This window comes from Calonectris borealis, chromosome 2, assembly GCF_964195595.1.
Source record: "Calonectris borealis chromosome 2, bCalBor7.hap1.2, whole genome shotgun sequence".
NCBI lineage: Eukaryota > Metazoa > Chordata > Aves > Procellariiformes > Procellariidae > Calonectris > Calonectris borealis.
The window spans coordinates 131,703,778-131,727,964 of NC_134313.1; the positions used below are offsets into that span (position 1 = coordinate 131,703,778).

The following is a 24,187-nucleotide window of genomic DNA, read 5'->3' on the forward strand; positions in this document are numbered from 1 at the left end:
TGAACAGTAGGGGGATTTTTAGTGTTTCTCCACAGTATGTAGTGTACCAGGTGAGCACCCACTAGGCTCAGCAGCACACTGAAATCTTTCAGAAGCTGACAGCTGGGCAAAAGATGTGTTAAATCAGGGCCAAGGCAGACAGTTGAGAGGGTTCTCTGAGCCATGGGTGTATGTTTCCATAAAGGCTGGCATACCACTCTAGAGTATATAGAGAAGCATTAAAGTATGCTGCTTTTCCTCCTCCTATTTCTTCTATAGCAGATGGAAGGGTGATGCTCTGCAAGGAAGTGACAAGATGACATTAGTAATGCCATTATACAGTGAAATCTGTGTGACAGTATTTGTTCTATTTGTCTGTTCGAGCTTCTACATTCTTTTAACACACGAGGCACTAAGGTGAAACTCCTTGAAGGAGGGGACACAGCTCCTGTCATTGCAAGCAATTTGCACTCCTTACCATGCTCGGAGGAAGAAAAGTTTTCAGAGTCTGTAGGGTTAGAGAAAAGGTAGAAGAACCTGCAGCACACCCAACGAATTAATGAGAAAAGCAGACAGACTATTCAAACTCCCCTTGCAATGAAAAAACTTCCTAGAAACTAGAGGAGATGTGTACAATTTATTACAATTCAGAGCAGCCCTTGCCTATCCACTCAGTTTCAGATGCTCAGTGGCTTTTCACCTGTTAACAAAGTTGACATATGGAAGTATAGGATGGCAAATGGAGATTGTTTATAAACAATTTTTATTTCTATTCTGTCTTATTTAGTGTTTTTTTCTTTCAGGAAAAAAAATAATCCCTTGTCCTATTTAATTACCAATTCAAATAAAGCTAGTCTTTTGGTGTTTAAGCCTTTTTCACCTTTGGGGAACTATTTTACGGAAAAGTCCTAGAGATACCCAGTTCCAAGCTCCAGCTGACTCAATGGTCTCACCACACTTAGGCAACAGTATTCTGGATTTCTGTTTGGAGCGCAGCACGACACATTGGGCCTGAAATGGCTAGGAAGCCCCGTGCTGACTGTGGCCTGCTGTAGCTGAGGCCTTGCTCTAGCACATGAGTTAGCGACAAATCAGGAGGCAAATCAGTTTAAACAAACGTAGGAGCTGCTCCCCTGTGAGAGGCTGAGCAAGCCAAGGCAGCTGGCCGCTCAGCCATTCTGAAAGCTATTGACCTGCAGAGGAAAGGGAAGAGGCAACACAGTTCAGACTCTTCAATCTGAAAGCTAAGACAACTGAAAGATAGCTATGACAAAGGCCATAAAATCATGAATGACATCAAAATGTGACAAAAGGACAAACGTTGGCTGTTAAGTCATGAATGAGATGGCTCTAATTAAATTATCAGGAGAAAACCTTACGCAAACAAGTACTTTTTCCAAACAATGCCTATTTGCCTTGCAGCACTTGGTGCCAAAATCTGTTGTGCGTGCAGACCTAAGTATAAGTTGAGTTCAAAAAGAGAAATTTACAGGAAAAATCATCAAGTATTATCAAATACAGTAATGAAGGGACCTCAAGAAATGCTTTTGAGGTTGCCAAACACAAAGAGGAAATACAAGCAAGAAAAATCACTCTGCACCTGTCCTGTCTTCACATCCTTTCCCTAAGCACTCCTGCCGGTATCATGACCAAAGATACCAAACTGGAGGGACTTTTGATCTGAACCATGTATAGTCATTTTTATATGTTCTTATGTACTTGTATAATTCATTCTTGTAAAATATTTGGATGAAGAATATTACGTATCTGTACAATATATTAAAATTTTTCAGTCATGCCACAGTACAAACTAAAGCATGTATCAGCTTTCCTATAGTGGTAAAGTTATCCAGGTTAAAATTTAATGAACTAGTCAGAATTTAAATGCCTAAAGGCTAATCACAATGAATTGGTAGTGTTAAATATAACCTTGACCACAGAACAATGATTTCAGCATTGTCCCGGCTTAGATGATGGATAACTCAGGTATGTACGGTTTAGGTATTAAGCTTCCACTGAATTATTGCCTGTATATTGTATTGAGTTAAATTTATTATCAGACTAATTAAAGTGTTCTAAAATAATGCAGTTTCTAGAAAAATAAGCTCCCAAAGGAATTCCACTACTGAAAATTAAGTCAATAGATTAATGTTCAAAATAATATCCTGGTTTCCATCCAAGTTAAGGAAAAAAAAGCAATTTTATTGGAATTTTATATATGCAGAAATTCACTGTGTCTTTATAAGTTATTTGTGTTCCATTACTTCTTATAGAGTTAGAAGGGGGAAAAAAAAAACAACCAGTCAGCAAATGATCCACTACATTTCAAAGGATTTTACCATGCCAATAAGAACATAGACTCTGTTTTGCTTACTGAAGCCAGTGGAAACTCTACTAGCAATTTCAATGCAAATTATAACAGCATGTAATATTTTTTTTTAAATTCAGATGCTCGTCACAACATTATGGTATATCTCCTTAAATAGCTACCCTGATGCAAACAGCAGTAAAGGAAATGTCCAAAATTTAACTAGATACAGCATGATCCTTTAAAGCTGACTGCTGTGAAACGCATGTGGCATTCTCTCTTCAGTACGAAATAGGAAACTCAGAAAACAAACATTCAAATCCTATTTGGTAACTCAGCATCTTTTTCTTAAGCACGCTTGCCTAGCTGTCTAAAAATTAGAACCTTCTTCTATTGTTCTTAACCTAATAGATTGAATATCTCTTTTATGTCCGTTTCATGTTCACATTATTTCCTAAGAACAGTTAGCTGCTTTAGCTTTACTGAAAGACTTAACATGATTCTCAAGAAAGATCCCAAAATGGCGGAAGCGTTCCAAGAAATGCGATTAAAATTCAACTGCTGTATGATACTCTTGCTATCCAGTTTTAGTTCTACATCTAGGAAGACTAAATCTAACCTGATCTTTAAAGTATGTACTTCTGACTATTAAATTGTAAGATTTGTAATCAGATTCATAATTTTTCATCAGATTTTTTTTGTAGAATCCTCACCCACTGCAGCCTATCAGATCCCAAACCAGAGGCACTCCCTGAATTATTCTGATTTACCAGTAACTCTAATTAAAAAAAAAAAAAAAAAAGAGCAAACAACCTAAAGACAGAAAGCCAAGCCCTGATTCATTTTTATGGTAACAGTGAGACAATCACAGTAACTGATTATAGCTCCTAGATTACTTAAAATCGTAAGATTCCAGAAGAACACAATTTGGCTAAGATACTCAGTTTTTTATTTTCAATGTGTATGAAAGTGAAAAGCACTGTATGGTATAGCAGAATATAAAATCTGTTTCTTCTGCTGCTACTCAGTGCATTTAATAAATAAAGCTACTGAGCAGTAACCCTTCAGTAGCAATATTAATAAAACAAACCAAGACAATAATTTCCTCCTGCACTCCCTCCACCTCTTTTCAGATTTGTGTATTGGCAGCAGAAAATAAATTACTCTCTCCTTTGTTTTAAGCAACAGATGCTGTCCAATTTTAGAAGCTAATACTGAGTTAAGGAAAAACAGGACACAACCCTGACCCAAACCCAGTCCACAGAAGCTCAGCAGGATAGCCTCACAAAATTAGAATCTGTAATGCCTTGATAAGGGTTGCTTTTTTATAGCAACTATACTACTCTGCTTTTTACACTGGGATCATACTAGTTTTGCTAGAAGAGGACAATACTAACCATTTCCATGACAAAAGGTAAAGAATTATTTTTCTTGGAACAGTATTTGTATTATCACTTCCAGAGCAGTTATCTTCTACTTAATAGCAAACAGGAGATTCCTTCAGAATACTTCCAGTTAGGGCCATAAAAGAGGAGTAAAGAACGTAAAAAACCCCCCACACACTCCACCCCCCCAATCTGGCTTCTGCTCTGTTTTAGAATATTAAGACTAGTTTTAGTTTCAAGAGTTATTAAAAGGACAATTACTCTTTTTGCACTTAAGAAATAGCGGTACTAATCTGTTGCCACTCTTAAGGCCAAATATGAATCCATTTTATTGAAGAAGATATTATGTGGTATTTTCCCTTCATTGTTGGACCACATTTTCAAGGTCTCAGCTATTTCAAATGAAAATTAAAAAGATCTGATATGGTATTGTAGAGCATCTCTTATTTAAGTAAACGGGCATTAGCTGCATGAAAGCCCGTGCATATGCTTACCTTTAGATAATACAGCAACCCCACTAGCTTTACCAAAATCACTCCTATAGTTAACATAAATACATCTTCCATGATCAGGGCTTTGTTATTGCCATTACCTAAACCAACTCTGGGTCCAGGTATATCTAGTGTGGCAGTCTACTTTTGATTCTTAATATCAGCATCTGAAAAAGGTGAACATTTGGTACATTGTTAAAAAAAAAAATCTATGCATTAGAAGAAATAAAATCTCATAGGAAAAAATAGCTTACTTGTTATATACACTTCAGTTTAGCTTTGTACTTCCATTTTTCATCCTAAACAAGTATCATTCTTATGCCTTTGCCATTAAAAAAAAACCCACATAAAACAAAAAACTTACTAAACTAGCTCAGTCAGAGGTTGGGTTTATTTTGGTGAAGTATCCATGAGTTTCCCCTCTCCCTGAAACTTTCTAAAATCTGTATCTGTTCTGAACATTTGATACCAGTGGCAAACAACTATTTAAAACTAATTTCCAAAACCCAGTAGAAGCATCTCGTTACTGTAGAGCCAAAAGGGCTTCCGGAGAGGTTTCCTTCTAGAAAGGTCCTGGGCGACTGGTGAACAAGGCAGCAGGTTGGTTTTCAGTACAGGCAGTTAAGAGATGTGATGGAAACAGCTTGCTCTAGAACAGCTACATAACACTGGTTCATGAAAACATTGATGAAAAAGCTTCAGCTTTTGTCTGAAAGCAAGTGAAAGCCTCTTCAACAATACACCACCCTCAAACCTCAACAAACCAAGTAAGTGCTAGCTCTCCTCAAAACGACAAGAGCGTGCTGCTAGCACACGCTCAACAGCAACGTCCCGCTCAACAAGGCCACAAATAATAGTCCCAACTAACCTCCTAATAAAGAGAAAAGCTACGGTACCCTTCACCCTTTGTCTACAGATACTCTCCTAAAACACAGACAACACAAGAGCTGACCCGTGAAAGGCGGGAGGGGGCGAGAGCCCAGCGAGCTCCGCAGACGGCGCCGGTGCCGGCTGTGAGAGGGCGGCGAGGGCGGGTGTGGCCTTTCCCCGCCCCTTCGCCCTTGGGGCTACTTAAGGAGAAGAGCGGTAACCAAGAGGCGCTGCCTTTCTCCACCTTTTAAAAAAAAAAAAAAAAGAAAAAAAGAAAAAAAAAAAAGAGGACTGTCCGGTGTTTGTTTTCTCAGAAAAGTTCGTATTGTTTTTGTTTTAAAGGCCTCGTTTATTTTTAAGTGTGTGGGCGCTGCCTCAGCTTCGGTGAATGATGGTGAGTGGAGGAGGAGGGACGAAAGGGGAGCCATCGGCACGGTGGGGAAGTGGGGTGAAGGGGGTGCGCTTGAACGCTGAGCCATGGGGCGGCTTGTTGCTGGGGACTGTAGTGGCTTGCTCGGGTCCTCCCGCGGGGAGCGGAGGTGAGAGTTGAGTATTAACTTTTTTTGCTTGTTCTTAGGGTGAGGAACGGGGATGCCCACAGCCGTGGTAGTGTCGCCTTGTAACGCAGTGAGGGGTGTGCCACTGCCTGGGCTGATGATTACTGGTACTGAGGGTTACTGTCATTTTTAATACCTTGAAGGCTTTAAAGTCTTAAGAGGAGGTAAGGGATTAAGGTCAGGGAGGGAATACGGCAAGTAAAAAGCCTGGGGCTTGTGTGGGAGAAAGCGTCATGGCTTGCAGCCGTCGGCGCTACGGTCTGGTGAGGACTTCGCGACAGGAGGCGCTTCACACTATGAGCGGCCATTTTGTGGCGGCTCTGCCGCCCTGCCGCACCGCGGGGCTTTTTCTGCTCTGCGCATGGCCCAACCGGGCGCTCCTCCGCCTGCCCCGGCAGGCCGAGGCTACGCAGGCGCCGCGGCTGGGCGCGGGCGGCGCCAGGCGGCTCCGTCTGTCCATGGCTTGCATACGCACGCGCGCTTGCCGTTAGGGCCGGGCCAGACTGGAACCCTTGCCCTGGGCGTCAGGGGCTTTCAAACAGCTTCCATTATCCTTAGAGGCCCCCCTCCCACCCCCCCAATCTCTTGAAGAGCGTGAAACCCTCTTCCCCCGGCCTCATCTGGTAACGAGACCGTTAGGTAGGCGAGGTGCGAAGCGCACAGGACGTGAGGCCGTTAAATGGCCGCCGGGCGGCGGTTGGTGGCGGCACGAACCCCGCCGGCGGCCCCGCCGGCTCCGTAACGCGCTCGCCTGAGGTTTCCCGTTTGTTGTTTGGTGGGGTTTTTTGTTTTTGTTTTTTTTTACCTGCCAGAAAAAACTGGCTTCGCGTACTCCGCTGTGGGCTCCGTGTGGTCAGTGGGAGTTAGTGCCTGAACTCGCACGTTGCTCCTTCGCCATGCAGGTTGCTGTTTCTTCTTCAGGAACTTTTTATTTGAAAAATGGAATTTGCGACTGTAACCCAGACACTTCAACAACAACGTAAAAGTAAGGTATTTTTTAAAAAAGTTAAGCCTTATAAGTCGCAGCTGTGAGCGTGTTACAGTGCTTGACTGATAGCTCCACCTGCTGCCTCGTGGGAAGAGTACGTTGTTCTCCCTGTAGCGGGAGCCATGTTCTTTCTTTCGGTAGTGTGCTGTCATGGTAACGGATTCCTGCGCACAGAAAGCCTGCACAGCAGGAGATATATCAGGAGTTTTAAATGTTTAAAAAATGAAAATGTTTAATACTTATTTTAAACAAAGAGTGTGTGAGGTCAGGGAAAGACGGGGAGAAGCCTGAGAAATGAGGGACTTGTAGTTCTGTGGCCGCAAGAAGAGTGAAGGCTTTCATCTTCTAGATGTGCATAAGACTGAGTGGTGTTTGTAATCTTCTTGAGTAGCTAGGTATTTCCACCACCTGGCCCTAACGGTAGTCCTTTTCCACCTTTTTTTTTTTTTGCCAAAAGTCTAACTAGCCTCTTGACTACTGTAATCGAGGTTTCCCGGCATCAATTTAAACTTCATGGTTGCTTTAATAATGCAAAGAGCAAACTGATTAAATTTACCTTGTGATGAGAGAAAGGAAAAAACCTGTTGAGTTTTCAGTAAGCCTTAAGTTTCCTGACATCTAGAAATTTGTTTTCAAAGGTGCTTCATGAGATGGATGGACAAATTAATCCCACTTAGGGTATTTTTGAAGGATTGGGTCACTTCAGCTGATGCTATAATTTCAGGGTAGCCAATTCATCAACTTCAGGATTTTCCAGATTTTGAAAACTAGGTGGCTTAGGCTTTGGACACTGATTCAGCAGCAGTGTGAGTTCTTTGCCCATACAGTACATACATTGCCCATACTTCTACATGTATGTAGAAGTACAATCGTTTACATAATGCTACATTAGGTAGTAAAATAACAATTACACATTGCGCTGGTAAAATAACTTGGTTTTAGATGTTTCAATACTTAGTTTGAATTGGCAGAAATTTTGTATTGTACTACTGAAGGACTTGAAAAGTAACTTTGAAAGGAGATTCTATTTCCTGTCTTCATACTATAGGACTTCTGCCACTGTGCATTTTTCAGCTCCTCTTTGAGTTCTAAGAAATACATGTATCAACAGATGTTAAAGCTTATTTTTGATGTTGACCAATTTGTCAGAATGTCCAAGTAGCGTGTTTACTCTTTTTTTTAGATACTTAATGTGTAAAAGCATTAAATAAGTGTATTTTCTTTGAAAACTGTGATCTGCGTTAGCGTGAGAAATGAATGCTGCATTTCCATGGCAGCCAAGGCCATCTATGACTTGCGTACCAGCAGTATCTGTATGCCTACCCACTTCCTTGTGCTGGTTCTGGCACTTTTTGGGTGCCTCTGCTGTAAGCTGTTTCCTGTTCTAGGTCACCAGAGAACTTGCACAGCAAAGTGAATCCTTCTCTTTTAGCCTGGTTCGCTGAAACAGATCCAGAAAGAAAGAAGTAGAAGCCAACAGTTAGGTCAGCTTAAGGTTGCTGTGGAGTTGCAGTCTCAGATTTCAGTTCAAATGCCCTGTAGCTGGGGATGCCGCCAAAGAAGTGGTCACCTCCCCACCTCTTGCTTCATTTTTGCCCTTGTTGTGTTCTTATGCTAGCACAAGTGCTTATGTAACTGCAGAATGAGCTTGCATCAGAAGTTTATGTGCCTGAAAAGTACTACAAAATTTCTCTCCTGTGAAATGTAGGATTGATTTCCTTGCACAGTGGTGTAGAGAGCTGTTGTGGTACAATAGGAGGGAAGGGGGAGAACTATCCTTTTTCTGTTTGCAGCAGAAATGTTCTATTATGCGATCTTTATTACCTGGAACGGTGGAAGTTGCGGTCTGCAACTTCACTGGAGGGTAGAGAAGGAGTTCTTAAGAGGATAAAGGGAAAGGATTGACTTGTAACTCTCCTTGAGAATTTGCAGTAGGAAGCGTAGTTGGTGAGTAAATTGAGTGTAGGCAACAGTTTCTGGTGTGATGGAACCACATTCTGTCTAAGGTATAGCTTCATGAAAAGGTTTTGAACTGAATTGATGGTTTAGTGCTTCTCAGAAGAGGCTACGCCTCCTTCATCTCCATTTCCCTTTCTGCATCCACTGATCCTGAGGTGGATCTGGTGCTTTTCTGATAGCGTAGTAAGCTGATTCAATTCTCTACAATAGCAGAACACTAACTGAGTGAAAAACTGCTCACTTTGTTAATCATCTTGCCAAATTTTGTTGAGCCAGCTTAATTTGAACTGATGAGTGTTAGAACTTGTGCAGAGGACAGAGGAGGTGTGGGAAAAGAGATGGGGCAAACCCTCTCTGGCTTTTAGTAATGGTGTGTTATTAATTTGGTTCAGTCACACTGAAATTGTATTTGGAGGGCTGAATTCTAGTTTTGGCTTTGTTTAATTGCTGGGCAGATCATATGCCATGCGTAGTTTGGTTCTTCTAACTTTCTCATTCTCTTACTGGGTGTCCAGTTTGAGTACTTTTCATTCACAGCTGCAGTTTAAATGTTAAACATGAAAATAGTTACATTGACAAATTGGATGCTACCTATTGCAAATTATTAGGTTTCAAAATATCGGATAACTGACTAAATCAAAGTTTAGAATATGTAAGTAGAGATAATGCCACACCAGTTGAATTGTAAGGAAAAGCTTATTAATATTTCAAAGTGCATTAATATGGAGGGATGAGTAACACTGAACTGATCAGAGTAGTTTAATGTTCCTACCAGACAGGCAAAGCATGGCACATAGCTAGAACCATTCATTCAGGAGAGTAGAAGATGAGAGGGGCTAGAGTTTGCAGTGCCTGTGGTGCTTATGTTGTATTTTAGTTCATGTAAATACCTTTGTGAAACACACTTCAAACCTCATGCAGAATATGAAACACATCTTTGCTAGCATCAGTAACAAGAAATGGAATTGTATGTGGTCTGTTCATCTGAAGAAAATACTGAATTACTGTGTGTTTAGGGAGTGCCATTATCTTCCTTTGCGCTGAATGAATCCATAACTCCTAGGTTTTGGCAAAATGCTTTAGGACCAGAAGCGTGCATCTGAAGCCTGGGTGTGCAAAGCGCATCATGACTGTGGCTGCTCTATAATCTTAACATTCTTTGCAGTTCTTCTGTACATGCAATGCATGCTTAAGCTCCTGCTTTGGTGCAGACAACTCAGAAACAAGTTTTTGGTCATTCATATTCCTATTGTAGTTAAATTGACAAGATCTTTTTTCTAAGAAAACGAATAGCATGAATATTCCATCAATGTCTGAATTCCCTTCTTACAGCTAACTTGTAGTATAACTTCGTTACCTGTGCTCTAAGGCTGTTTGTAAGCTACTCAATCTCAAGTATTTAAAGCTTTTGACCAGGAACATGATGGAATTTGTTCTGTTGGATAATCAATTTACAGTAAATTGTATCTTTAAAGAATTTAATTTCTTGTTTACATCCAAAAGGAATTTCGTAAAGGTCGGAAATGAATTATTTTGACATTCTCACTGTATATCTGGTAGTAGCCACACTGGTCATGAAGCTTCATATAGTCAGACAGGGCTACTTAAAAGTAGCCTAGGTTAGGTCTAGATTTAAATTTTTAAAAGTTTCTTAGAATAATTGCTTCAACTTTTTTCCAATGAATGGTCTGTTTGCAGCAAGTACTTCCTTTAAGGAATTGGAAAGATGCTATTGAAATTCATTGTCCCATGCTATAGGAAGATGCAAGCATTCTAGTATCTTAAAGTGTACTATAATAATTTGACTGAAATATGTATTTCTGTTTAAATTTTTCAGTCTGCAAATGTGGAGGCCCAGTGTGCAAGTGTCTCGGAGGATAATGCTCGTTTGTCAACAACCAGTCAAGGATATGTTTTACCAGAAGGAAAAATCATGCCAAACACAGTCTTTGTTGGTGGAATTGATATAAGGGTATTTATATCCTTTTAATTGTTTAAGATAGGTATAGGACACTTCAGTGGGAAGAAAATGGGAATTTGACTTCTGGGTATCGTTGTGTTTTTTGTTTTGTGTGTGGTTTTTTTTTTAAAAAAATGTGTGTCTTTACCAATCTTAAGGTATTACAGTGTCATGAGAGAATTTTGGAACAGGTGAGTAACTTTAGTTCTTAGACTAGTAGAAGATGGGTTTAAAAATCGTACTGTCTGCTTTAAATCAGTTCTAAACAGTTGAATATGTTTGAAGAAGTTTAAGACTTTGTTTCTTTTAGATGAATGAAGCAGAAATTCGGAGTTTCTTCGAACGATATGGTGCTGTGAAAGAGGTGAAAATAATCACTGACAGAACTGGTGTTTCCAAAGGGTGAGTAGAACACGAATAGTTGTTTTAAGTTGCTGCTTATGTGGACATAATTCTGTCATAGATGATATAAGCAGCTACTTAGCAACACACTTGACATGCTTAAGCCTTAACACTGCAGTTTTCTGTTGTGGTGAATTAACACTGTGAAACCTGTAAATCTAGATTGCCCCTAAATCTCTATAATCTTATAAAGAATAGATAATATAGAAAAATTATGAATTGTCTGCAGTGAAACACTTAAATAAAGATGTGTAGGACCTTAGCTTGTTGAGTTCTGGGGAAGCTCTTCCAGTTTTGAAGTTATCCCTGCTTTGAGAAGGAGGCTTTACCCTCTGGAGGTTCCTTCCAGCCCAATTTTTTCTAAGATTCTATGAGCAGATCTTAGTCACATTTTTTTTAGACATAGGTAGTAATGCATGAGCTGGAAATCGATTTCCTCATATCCCTTGCTAGTCTTCATAGTGAATTCTGATGTGCAATTAGCTCGTATATGTTCTGAGTATTGATAATGAATTGGCATACTCCATTGATTGACACAACTGTTCCTGTAATGCTCTGAAACTATGTTCATTTTAAAGACTAGATGAACCAGGGGGGCAGTGAAATAAATTGAAAAACCTCTTCAGGGATCACTTCCCCCACTGCTGTCACTGTTCCTGTAATGCCTGCTTTCATCCAAACCTCTGTAGTAAATAGGAAATTTGATGATGATTCAGATCTTGATACTTAAAAGGTTTTTTTTTTTACTTTCTCCGTTAGTAATATCAACAATAGTGCTCATTTTGAGTAGCTGGAATGGAAGAATAGCGCTTACATATATTTCATATTATTTCAGAATCTGGCATTCAGTTCCTTTCATCTGGCCCAGTAGTATATGCTGCTAGTTAGCAGTAAATACATTTTAATGCTGAATTATACATTGCATGCCAAAAGTATCAAATAGGACATCAGTTTAATGTACCTGGCATATATGCTGTTAACTGGTCTTGTTCAAAATAATTGAGCTAACAAACAAATCAAAATCTGGTTATTGAATAACCTGTTTTTTTTTAGGTATGGATTTGTATCTTTCCTGGACAACGTGGATGTTCAAAAAATAGTAGAAGTAAGCTCTTTGTCTAAATTACCTGAAGAAGTTGATAAGAAGCTGGAGACATGTTCAGGGGAGACCAAGTCATGTACCCTGTAGAGTAAATTGGGACCAGGAAAGTCTAGGGCTGCCCAAAAAGTAAACTTGCTGAAATCTCTACTGGTGGTAGAATATTTGTATATTTACTTAAGTAAAAAACAAAATTAGTTTTAGCCTTGGTGTGCTTGAACATCCCGTGTCATTGCATTTCTGGTCATTGTCATTCATTTGTGTGCTTGAAAGCCTCGCGTGTTTTTGGCTGCTTGCTTTCTGTATTGGATGATTGTCATAGAACCCTTGTGCTTATGGCAGATACATTGACCTGTCAGCGTTATTATTGGGAATAACAATAACATAGAAAACAGCATTAGTTTTTTACTTAAGTCTCAGCAGTTGAAGTATGTTTCTCTTGCAGTATTTGTGCATTTGGATGTTGCCCGGAGTGCAAGTATTTTTTTAAGCCTCCTTGACTATAAGATGCAACTGTTCACATGTCATATGGTTTATCTGTAGGTCACAGAGGAGATAAAGGGGTAGAACTGTTACAGCCCTTCTGCTCTTAGAGTTCAGTATCAGAGAAATTTGAAATTTCAACGCTTACAACCAAATCTGTTACTTGGTTTTGATAAGACTTCAGCAGGTCACAAACCACTGACAAAGCTTTTTATTTTCCCTCCTTCTCCCAAAACTGAGTGCAGTAACTGTGAAAATAAACATGTATTGAAATATTTCCCTCTCTGAAGTCTTTGCCTCAGAGAACTCTTATGTCTCTGGAGGATGAACAGTCTCTCATTTGCTTCTGAAGCTCTCGGATAGGGAAGTAGATCTGCAAGACAAATAGAGAAAAATGTGCCAGGCACAAATTTAGTATTCTGTGATATGTTCAGATGTGTTTACTGGCTGTCCAGCTCCTTAAGGGGGAAGAGAACATGTTTGAACAAAGTGAAGAGCAATGAAACTCCAGCAGGAGAGTCTTGATTCTCACCAAAAGACTTCAAAAGCTTGCTGTTCTTTAATTCTGATGGTATGCTGACAAAAATACTGCTGTATTGAGCAACAGACTTCATTTGAGAATACTTTTTTTTACCATGACTAACATTTATTGTACTAGATCAGTGTGGAATGCTTGCTCTGAGGCAACAACGTCTGTAGAGAGCTCTTGAGTAGCATTGTCATTTGAGCCATGTACATTGCTGATCTTCTGTGTGCATTTCTTCAAAACTAAAAGCCCTCAGTGTATCTCTGTTAATACAGTACTCACTGATGTGACTTGTATATCAGAGGTCTTGAAAGGCCCAGAGATATATGGCAGATTTTTTCAGTGCAAATTTCGGGTGTACAGGCAGTACAAATTACTGCCTTGTCAGGAAGAAGCATGTCCAGATAGAAATCATCTTACAAAGCTGTTGGCTTCTGGAGGGGGTGGAAAAAGGGAAAGAATGAACATCTCCCATTTTCGAGCTCAAGTCATAAGCAGAGATCACCTCACTAAACCATTTCAGGCATTATCTGTACTGAGTGATCACAATGTTTTATGTAAATGAACAAGATGGAGCCTCTCCATGGTTAGAATCACTCTAGATGCCTGTGTTTATCTGCCTAGCTCTGTAGCTTTGTGGAACCTGAAAGTATTTTTCTTCTGATTTAGATCTGATTCCATTTGTAACTGCATTGTGGTCCAGAGTGAACCTGTTTGCAGTTCAGAACAGAAAGCTACCTTCTGCTTTGGGGGGAGGCCTGTCTTCCAAGACCTCCTGTTGCTCAAGTGGAAAAGGTGGTTGCGTGGTTCTGGGCACAACGGGATTGCAGGATCAATTGGAAAAAAAAAAAACCTGTCAAACTGGTCTGGGTATTTCACCTTTTTTCCCACCCGTGCCTTATTTTTATCAGTATGAGAATATGATCAAATAAGACATTTTTTTATATCGCTATTATTCTGCTTATTTTGCTTACTTTTAAAATAACAGTAAAGTTGCTGTTACCTGTTCGAAGCACTTTCTTAAGCAGAAATGGGGGGGAAAGGCTTAGTGAGATGTCTGTTAAAATTGCAAACTGCATATTTTCTTCTGAAGCAGGCAAGTTCTTAGTGTTGCATGAGACGGAGAATCTAGATAGACTATGTATCTCCATCTAATACTGATTTTAACACAAATTTAGTACCAAGTATTAATTGGGGTAAACCAAAAATCTTTCACTTTTGATGTGTAAAGGATTTGTAAACCTCGGTGTAGCCCTCTGAACTGTAACAGAGTATCTGCTTTAGGTAGTGTCATTATGCTATGCACGTCTTCATAGGTAGGTAAACATGTTTTTTGTCACCATCTTGGCAGAGAATGTGAGTTCAGACCCAAAGGTGAATTCTCTTTTGGGAGTTTTGTGTGGAGTAGTTCCCGAGTACCTGAATAAACATTAATATGCTTAAATCCACGTATTAAAGCAACTTGCTCTACTCCAGACTTAAACTGTAATCTTGTAGAGAACAAAATCTCACATGCCCTCTTCTACAGTCAATCCAAGTAGACCTTGAAGTGTAAGGATGTTGTGGTGCCATTTCAGCCTACATCCATTGTGAATGTTCTAGTTTTCAAACTAACCAGTTTTGCTGAGGAACACAGCATTCAACTTCTGCAGGGAGGGAGGGTGCTTGAAATTCTTCCTGTGCTTTTGTTATGGCCCCAGATAACTCTGCTGGCAAAGCAGTACTCGATTATTGAAAGTCTGAAATCCTGCCTTCTGTGTGAAGGGCATTTGGGCAGAACTTGCCAAATGAGAAGTTACATGCGTCTCAGGCATTTGCTGACTACTGAGGAGTGCTTCCAGCCCTGTTTTGCAAGTCTTTCAGATGCTTGTATTCCTAGCTATTTGTGGAACGTGAACCATATTTCAGTTTCACCCTTTCTTGATTAGTCTGTGCGCTGCATAGGTGCTTTTGGCCAAAAAAGTTGTGAAATATCAGCATGTTGGATGTTCTGAAGGAACGCATGTGAAAATTTCTCTAGAGAGAATACAGTAACATGCAGGTAAATAGTAGTGCTTAGACAGCCTTCCATTTCCTTTAATATTAGGTGGACAGCTTCTAACATGTTACGTGAAACCTGTTAGGAAGTTTGTGGGAAGGAAGGTAAGTGTGATGTAAATAAGGTTTCAAGGGAACCTAGACTATGGTCACTCTACATTAATATCCTTACTGAGGCAAGAATAGTTTGAATCTCTATGTATAAAACCAGAAGGCTGACAGTCACTAATATGTAGTTGCAAACTACTAGCAGTGCGTGTTGCTATCAAGTGATATATAATAGGTTTGGAGAGTCGGTGAGTAGGCAAACAGTGTGCTGAGAGCATTACAGGAAATGAAAGGTAAAAGACATAAGGTGTTGAGGTGGGAGAGGAGAATGGAGGCTGTTGAGCCTGTGTGCAAGTTGACGATACTGTGATACAGAAGCAGAGTTCAGTCTCTTTAAAATCAAACCAACCACCCACCTCACTGATTCCGCAGCTTACAGAATAACCTGTCTTTCAGTCACAAATCAACTTCCATGGCAAAAAGCTGAAACTGGGGCCAGCAATTAGAAAGCAACAAAACTTGTGTGAGTATATATAAACAAATCTGTTCATATTACAAGTATATATTACAAATGTATTTTTTTCCTTGATTATACATTAACATCCTTACAAATCCTTTTTATCTGATGTAATACGTATATTACAATTAAACTTCAGTTCTAAATTTTATGACCTTACTACTTGTGTGATGTTGTACAGTTTTGATAATAAAACTCAGGTTGGTAGCACAATACAATACAGTTGATGTTGAGTTAAATTTAAGAGTCAAAACACTTACAGTTTTTTGCAATTCAGATTACTGATGAAATGCACATGAAAATGTCTGAAAACTTTGCTTTGCTTTAAAACAAGGTTCTTATGTGCATCCCAGACCATTAGTCTTCAATCCTCCTGCACCACAGTTCCATAGTGTATGGGGTAGTCAAAATACAGAGACGTACATGCAACCTCCAGCTGTAATGAGCCCAGTAACACAGTATGTTCAGGTAAGGCTGTTCATGCCACTGATTTTGAATCATAATTAAATGTTTTTGAAGGTGCAAGCACATAGAACTTCAGGAATATGTATGGAGATTCCAGTCTTGCCTTACCTCCTTGTTTTTGTACTGCCTTCCCCAATAAGAAGCGCCCAACTTCAAACCACTTCAAAAGAATGCCAATAACCTTGAAAAATTTATTCAGTGATGTGGTCTCTTTATAAAACAAAAGACAGTTTTTATTTTGAGAATAAGGAAACTGTTGAAAGTGGAGCTAAGATTTAATTATATAACAGTTCTTAAGTGCTCTTGTTGTCACATGTGCATTTCACAAATCAACTGCATCCGGATATTTAATGTACTGCTGCCCTGCCTCAGGGTAAACCACAAACTTGAAAACGTATTTTTTTAAACAAGTATGGAACCAGAAGTTTGCTGTGGTACTTCCCCCCGCCCCCCAGCCAAACAAATTCTTGTTTCTGAACTGCTGTTGTGTCTTTGTAAGAACACTGTGTTACGGCATCTGCTGTTAACAGCTGTGACCAGTACACTATGCCTACAGGACATTGGTACTTCAGATAAGCATTCTTACTGAGGTGTAGGCAGAGTACTTCTGGCCTTGTTTTGAGTCCTGTACTGTGAATAGAAGGCTTTCCAGATTATGGTCTCTTCCTATATTAACCCTATAGGATATGGCAGTACAACAGGGCAATATTAATTGCAAATTAGTTCTGTTTTGTATATTTTCTTAAGGAAATGAAGATGAGCAAACTGCAGTGACTTGCAGAAATATCTTTTTCTAAGGCAGAGAGCTTGATGGTAGTATTCTTGCCGATTCCCTGAGTTTATTGGGAGGGTGAAATAGTGTAGGAGGAATAATTCTCTTAAATGCTGGAATGTGCCTTCAACGATTCTCTGAAGAAGCTGATAGGGTTCCAGGTTAACATTGTGTTAAAATACTTGCAGTGAAGAAATGCTGGGAAATTGTCTGAATTGTAATACTTAACTTGCCTTTGGCGCCAAGAAACTGATCTTCAGGCTGTAGTCCTGGTCTGTTTCAGGTCTACTTTAGAAAGTTTATGGGATGAGTTGTACTTCTGAAATTACTTAAAAGATTGGCTACAAGCAGATGGTGGGATCTTTAGATTTGTAATACACTTTAGAAACCCACTTTAAGATGTTTAGTTCCTGAAGTGCTGAAGCCCCATGGGAAATCTGTAAGGGTTGTTTTTTAAGTAATGAAGCTAGTCTGAAACAGGAATTGAAGTAACGATGTGACTACGTATTTCTAAAAATGTGCTCCTGGCTTTATAAATACCTTTACAAATATCATACTTTTGTCTTGCTTCAAACTTGCATTTTTAAAAAAGCTTTATTTTGCAGACATATCCATACAGTTCACCAGCTTTACTGATACAGCAGCAAGTTCCTGTAGGATATCAGCCAGCCTACAACTATCAGGTATTTAATTCTTTAGTAGCAGCAGAAAGGCTGTTTGATACCTGGCAAAACTTGAATGGATGAACAGTGTTAACTGGAATCTGATCTTTCTGTATTTCTGTGAATTCTATTTCCCTTCAGCTCCTGCTTCACAGAATCAAAAGTAAAACTAAAATTAGTGATATTTTTATTCTAATGCAATGAAAATTGTTGAATAACTTAGGATACTCTTTTTTTTAGTCTGATTTTTTTAAAATATGCAATGATAAAACAGCTTCCAAATTAGCAAAAGGTACATGGATCAGTAGTACTTTCTTCTCGTGGGAAGGAACTTTGCATTTGTACATGCTATAGTGTGGGTAGCTGGTGTTAGTTACTTAAAACAGAGACGTGTATATAGGGAGGGGATGTGCTCTTGAGCTCTAAAAATGTCTGGGAAGGTACTTGGCTGATAGTGATTTTCAAACTCATAAGTGAAATGTGTGGGTATGTCCTGTTATTGAATGTAAACTAGAAGTAGTTTAGTAACTGGAAGTGACTAGAGGTTTGAAATGTTTTCAGTGTGGCTGCTGTGATTCCCCTTATTTTACTAATCTTTAGAAATCTTATTTTTAAAATTTTTTTTAAAACTTGGAAGGAGAAGAGGAAGGAGGTGGTTGAATTTGTTGTAAGGATGACCTTGTGCCAAAAACACTGTGAGGTATACATGAAAAAGCTATCTTGCTGAACAGAAGACTGTAAACTACAATGAAAAATCCAGACATGAACTGTTATAAATAGTGGTGCTTAGAGTGGTTACTTGCCTGTGTTGGAAATGAATGAATAAAAGCTGGTTCTTGTCCAATTCTTGTTTAAGGTTCAACCACAATGGCTTGCTGGGGAGCAAAGAAATTATGTTATGCCTCCGGTAAGTCTACAAAGTTAAACTTCCGGAACTTTGTCCTCTCAATTAGCACACTCTTTTGACAGCTTGGTAGTTTAAAAAAAAAAATCAAACTGTTGTTTGTTGGTTGGATCTGTATGTAATCTGGTCTATACAAATTTGTAGCTGCTGACAGAGTAGGTAATTGTTTAGTATTTCCTACTGACGTGGTTTTTTAGGAGCTGCCTGGCAGAACAGAACTACCTTTTCTATGGCGTTATTCCATACGCCCTGGTCACAGAATTCTGGAATTTTAACATTAACAGAATTGGTTTTTCTTGAGAAGTTGAAAGAAAAATAAGTGGTGACCTGATGCACAATCCTGACTTAAAGAGCTGTATAATATTACTGCTTATTGTTCCAAATTTTTTTAAAACTTAAAAAGCCTCAAAATATTCTGCTTTGCAAATACTGATTTTTTTTTTTTTTTTGCTCCTTTCAACACCTTTTTTAAATGATTTGCTGGGCTGCTACAGACTGTAGATGTGCTGATGGCTTCTAAAGAAATTACTTGCTTTCTGTGACTCTACACAAGTGACATCCACAAGAGAGGAAGGAATACCGTGTATTTCTTTAATGGTGTTGGAACTTAGACTTGCATCGTGGGCATTTTTGTGTTCTTTGGGTATAATCCTGTATTTATTGAGTACGGTTTCTATTAAGTGTTTATTAAGTGTTTAAAACCTGTAATACTTAATTTGCTTCTGAACAGTATTCTTTCAAGCTAATACCCAGCAGATGTCTGTACAATGTGTGGAAGGTAAATGGGGGAAAAAATGAAGAAAATGGAGCTTTGCGCGTATATATTGCTGCCTGCATGCATCTGACAATTCTGTCTCTGATCATATTAGAAAATACTTTATTCCTGCTCACTTCCAATCATTGCTCACTTCCAATCACTAAGCTTTACTTTCAGCTTCTCAGCAAAGAAGCAGCCTTTTTCCTTTCATGGAAAGTCTGTATTTCTCTTACTGAGAATTACCTTTGCTTTAATGGGGGAAGAAACAGACTCAAAAGAGTTCAGGAGTCACTAAAATACTGATTACCCTGTTGACTTGAACTAATTTTTGTTGAATAACATCCATGAACATTATACAGCTGCAGTATATCACTTAACAATTAAATGGTAGCAAGCCAAAGAGTTTTTAGAGTGTGCATGGTGGTTTTCATTAGACATTTTAAGCTTGATTATATGAGCAGACAATTTTTCTAGAACTATCTCAGTTAAGCAACTTTTAAGTATCATTCTTTACAGACTCAAAAGAGGACAGGCATATAAGGAGATAGGAAACTTCATCCTTCAGTCTACTGCTTTATACCTACCTATTTATTTGGTGGATAATCACAATTTCCATTCATAAATGGAATGCCCCAGTTGTGATGAGGTCAGATATGATACACCTTTTGATGGTTATGGGTGGTGCTCAGAAACGAGTGGTCTGCTAACACTGTAGGCTTCCGTATCTCCCAATATTGTCAGCTTGAAATTACAGTTTTGATGTTCAAGGGCTTTTGGGAGTGTCAGGTGGTACACCTTGTTGTTGCTCTGTATAATCACAAATAACATCCTTAAGAATGATGTTGCAAGAAACTGAAAATTGCTGTCAAGTCTGGGTAAATCTGACTACTTTGGGGGGGCGGGGGGGGAAGTTTTGCCCCTGAAAAGTGAGAATGCTTAACCCTGATGTTGCGATCCTAGTAAAATTGGATGTAAAAGCTGCTAATCGTCTCTGGAAGCATCTAGAAGGAAGTTTCCACAAAGAATAACTGCTTTATCAGCCTCTTTGCTATTGTAATTAAACTCTGCACTGGGTTGCCAATTGCAGCACTGCACTGTAAGCAGAGGGGAGTGGGGAGAGTTTTTAAAAAAGCTGTAAAATGGCTTGTGCTTTTCTAGACTTTTTTACATCTTAAAAAAATTAGTATATTGGCATAAAGGAAGCTTCAAACAAGAAAGGAGCTGTATAGAGAAAAGCAGCCTCTTAGAAGGGCAGTGGTAGTAGATGCTAATTAGTGCTTAATCTCTTTAAGTTAACTGCTGATTGTCTTGAGTTCTCAGTGAACGCCTTCATTGCTCAATATGCTTGACGGCAAAACCCATACACGGAGGAAGTAGGTTGAGGAGCTAACTCTCAAGAGTGATTACAGTGGGGAGAAAAGACATTTTTTAGAATATATCCTTTTTGGAAGGAAGTAGAACTGTCTTAATAAAACAGATCAGGATACAGTATTTCCCCCACTCGTGAAACTTTTATCAAAACTGAAAGGTAAAGCTGGCATAGCTTGTGGATAGGTGAGGACCAATGACAACACAACTGTGCATGTTTTCCCAGTGTTACTGAAACACTGCAATATTTAAAAAACTATACAGTTTTATACTTCAGTAAGCTACCACTGCACTGAGGATCCAGAATTTATACAAACAGAATGTGCTGTTCCAGAACCCACGCAGTCGTCTACTAACAGTCCACAGAAGGTAAGTGCTTTCTCAAAACTTCAATGTTTTTTTTTTGTCATAAATCCTATTCCCAGAAATTTGCATGTGAGGATTATGTGGCTTGGTGAAGAGGACCTCTGACCAGTGTCCTAGAAATTAAGGTTGCCGCTTCAGCCAGTTGCTCAATCCACTGTATCTGATTTCTGTGTACAACTTCAGAAGCCTCGCATGTTTCCTTGGAACTATTAATGCTTGTGTATTGTGCTGAGGCCTATATAAAACATGTGTTCTACTTCATTAAGTACAACAGTGTTTTTAAGTGACGAGGCTTTACTTAATCTGCTGAGAATTACAGGGGGAAATTGTAGATACTAAAAAAACAGGTTAGCTAGCACCGCCTGCTATCTTGTGCAGGTTTATTTAAAGCTTCAAACATATGAATTAGTAAGATTTTACTCCCTTCTTCACTTTCGTTTGTGGAAGGTGACCCCAGTTTGGCCAACAGTTGGCTCTGAATTCAATTTTCTAAAGGAGACTTCATTTTTCAGCTGTCAGCCTATTCCACAGCTGAAGTGGTATGCCACTGGTCAGAACTGTTATGTTGTAAGTAATATCTAAGGGTGGTAATGAGTTACCAAGATTAAAAGATTTAGGGGGGAAAAAAAAAGACAGCTCAGGAAGTGTAAGGCAGTTGAGAGGAATCATGAATGCAAAGTAAACTCTGTGACACACCCATATTGCTAGTGGTGGACTAACCAAGAAAATTAGTATTATTATAGATGCACCTATAACTGTATTTCAGAAGTCTGTGGACAGGAGCATACAAACAGTAGTATCCTGTCTGTTTAATCCTGAGAACCGTCTGAGGAACACCTTTGTATCACAAGATGACTACTTTAAGGTATGTAGTGAAAGCAAAACTAAATCCCTAAAACACAGCTGACCTTCAATTTGTTAACCTATAGGATACCATAAAGATGAAGGGATTAATGTCTGGAATGCCATTTGAATATTTTTTTTGTGCATGCTCTGAGAGGTGTAGGTTTGGTTGGCTCACAGTTGCTTAATGCTGGAAACAAGTGTGGAAATTTGATTCAGTGGATTTAACACAAGACTACATAAAAAAAATTGCTGAATTCTACTCACAGACACATAGGGCATAAGACTGGCTAACCATTTCTCAGTGATAAATTGCTGAAAGGGCAGTGGGTTATTCCCTAGTTTGGGTAGAAGATGTTGAGTTTGAGCCTTGATAGTCTTTACACCAGTTAAGTACCCACTGTGGATGGTGGCTTTTAATACTTAGTGTAAAAAGTCTATGCTTCAACCAATAAACTGTAGTCCAGGTTGGTAGCTGGTCATCATATTTTTGCTGTATGTGTTCAGTCTTTGTAGAATTGCAGTTTCTGATTACATTGCAAGTGATGTTTAATTTCTGTTGTTTATTAATGTTAAGACTTTGCTACCTTTTTTTAAAAGGACAGACGCATGAACTAGGCACATGTACTCTGAAGCAGGAATACAGAAGCTGTATTTATCAGTTTTGGAGGGGGGTGGTTAGAGTACAGAATGTCTTGAGATACTTTCTGTGAAACTTCAGTTGCTTTATTCTGGTTATTATCTAGAAATTTTTTTTCCTGTCTTTTCTCCTATCTCATTCCAGGAGAGAAAGGTGCATCACTTCAGAAAAGGAAGAGCAGTACTCAAAAGTGTTTGATCAACAAAGACTTTAAAGTATCTAAATTCATTAACTTGATGTTACTACAGTTCAGTTTAGCAATATATGCAGTATAACCTTTTTCAAAAAGTTGCTTCAAGTTGAAGTTTGTGTTTCTATTCTACCTGTTCCAATACAGTTTTCGCTTGAGTAGTTTGAAGTTGTAAGAGTTGAGACACTTTCAGGTTTTATTAATCATTTGCATGCTTCCCCTGATAACTAACTGTAATGTTAAAGAGTTTATTGGAAAAACACTGTTGGTTTGTTTGATGCATGTGGATTTTCTTCTGAGCTTTAAGGTACAGTTTGCATGCTACACTTAGTTTTTCTTAAACCACAATTTAAGTGACTAATACTGACCAGTTACCTCTTGCAGTTTAAAAATGGAAGCAGTTATTTGCCCAAGAGGTTGTATTTTAAAACTGAGCTCTTAATCAGTGGAACAGAAGATGTCAAGTTGTAACTCAACTGAAGCCCGTTAAGTCCTGGTTGTCTTTAGACTACGTAATCAATGTGGTTATGTTCATTAATGACAGTTTATGTACCTGCAGTCTTGAGCATCACTATTAGTTTTGGGAAAGTAATTAAGAGAATCCTAAAATTCCTTATGTAACTTAAGATGCAAGAATGTAATTAGCTGTGTTGGCTACTCAGTAGAGTATGCTTTTTTTACCTGAAAAATTTTAGCAATACCTGTATGTTAAAATTGTGAGGAAAATACTGCATTTAAAATATGCCTTTGTTATGTGATGCAAACTGTTAATCAAAGAATATCTGTAAGCCTATTTTAATAATTATGTAGATTTTAGTCATGTGTTTTGAAACAATTAAAATAAATTTTTATTTTGACTTGGCTTTCCAAGCTTCTAGTGACATGCTAATATAGTACTAGAGTTGATTTTAAGCTACCTTGATAAAAACATACAGCATAATAAAGATTTGTTGAAGCTATTGAAGTTTTATTACCCTATATGAGAATTCCAGTTACTACAAACTCCTAGTAACAAACTTCATTTTGTAGTAGTCATTAACTGCAGTTTTGAAAGAGTAGAACTGAGAACTGTATTCAGTCTTGTATGTATGTCCTGCTTCAAATTTACAGAAGGTTTAGAAGTAGTAATGGCTAGGAAAAGACTTACACAGAAGTAGATGTTAGTGAAATGTATAACGACAAGGAAATTGAGTTCCTACAGACGTGGACATTTAAGGGAATATGGCTGCAGCAAGAAAAATGTCTAAGGACTGCTTCTCGGGAGTGTTCTGGATGGAATTTTATTAACGAGGGGTGAGGGGGAGAGAAATAGAAATTATTATAGGTTTTGGAGCAACTTTATGCAGGATTGTACCAATGTTCTGATAGCATAAATTGACCTAAAAAAGCAAAGCTGTTAATCTCTTCTCTGCTCAGACTGTTCCATGTCACTAAAGATACTGTGTTAAGTGTTCCCATAATATCAATTTGCCATGTTTTTCTCAGGCTACTGTTCTAAAGATAGTAGCTTGATTATACTTCACTTCTGTGTTACCAGCTTCTTTATAAGTTCTTTTTTTTAATCTTACATAGTTAAACTCAATATTTTTAAAAAAAGAATAAATCTGGAGT

At 38.7% G+C, this 24,187-nt stretch overlaps 1 protein-coding gene across 1 annotated transcript; it reads left to right on the forward strand.

Annotated features, from left to right (window-relative positions):
- Positions 1-4,101: 4,101 nt before the first annotated feature.
- DAZL (deleted in azoospermia like) lies at positions 4,102-23,433 on the forward strand. Its single transcript, XM_075143448.1, has 11 exons — positions 4,102-5,427; positions 10,375-10,509; positions 10,808-10,899; positions 11,953-12,004; positions 15,549-15,615; positions 15,944-16,077; positions 17,452-17,529; positions 18,365-18,415; positions 20,802-20,906; positions 21,670-21,768; positions 22,531-23,433. Exons 1-11 carry the CDS (start codon positions 5,422-5,424, stop codon positions 22,582-22,584), a joined length of 873 nt encoding a protein of 290 aa, XP_074999549.1. The 5' UTR covers positions 4,102-5,421; the 3' UTR covers positions 22,585-23,433.
- The last annotated feature ends 754 nt before the right edge of the window (positions 23,434-24,187 follow it).

Excerpts from the sequence above, each read along its gene's own strand:
- DAZL (XM_075143448.1), top strand. Across the intron at positions 15,616-15,943 it reads TAGAAAGCAACAAAACTTGT|GTTCTTATGTGCATCCCAGA; the intron begins GTGAGTATATAT and ends CTTTAAAACAAG. Across the intron at positions 16,078-17,451 it reads CAGTAACACAGTATGTTCAG|ACATATCCATACAGTTCACC; the intron begins GTAAGGCTGTTC and ends TTTATTTTGCAG.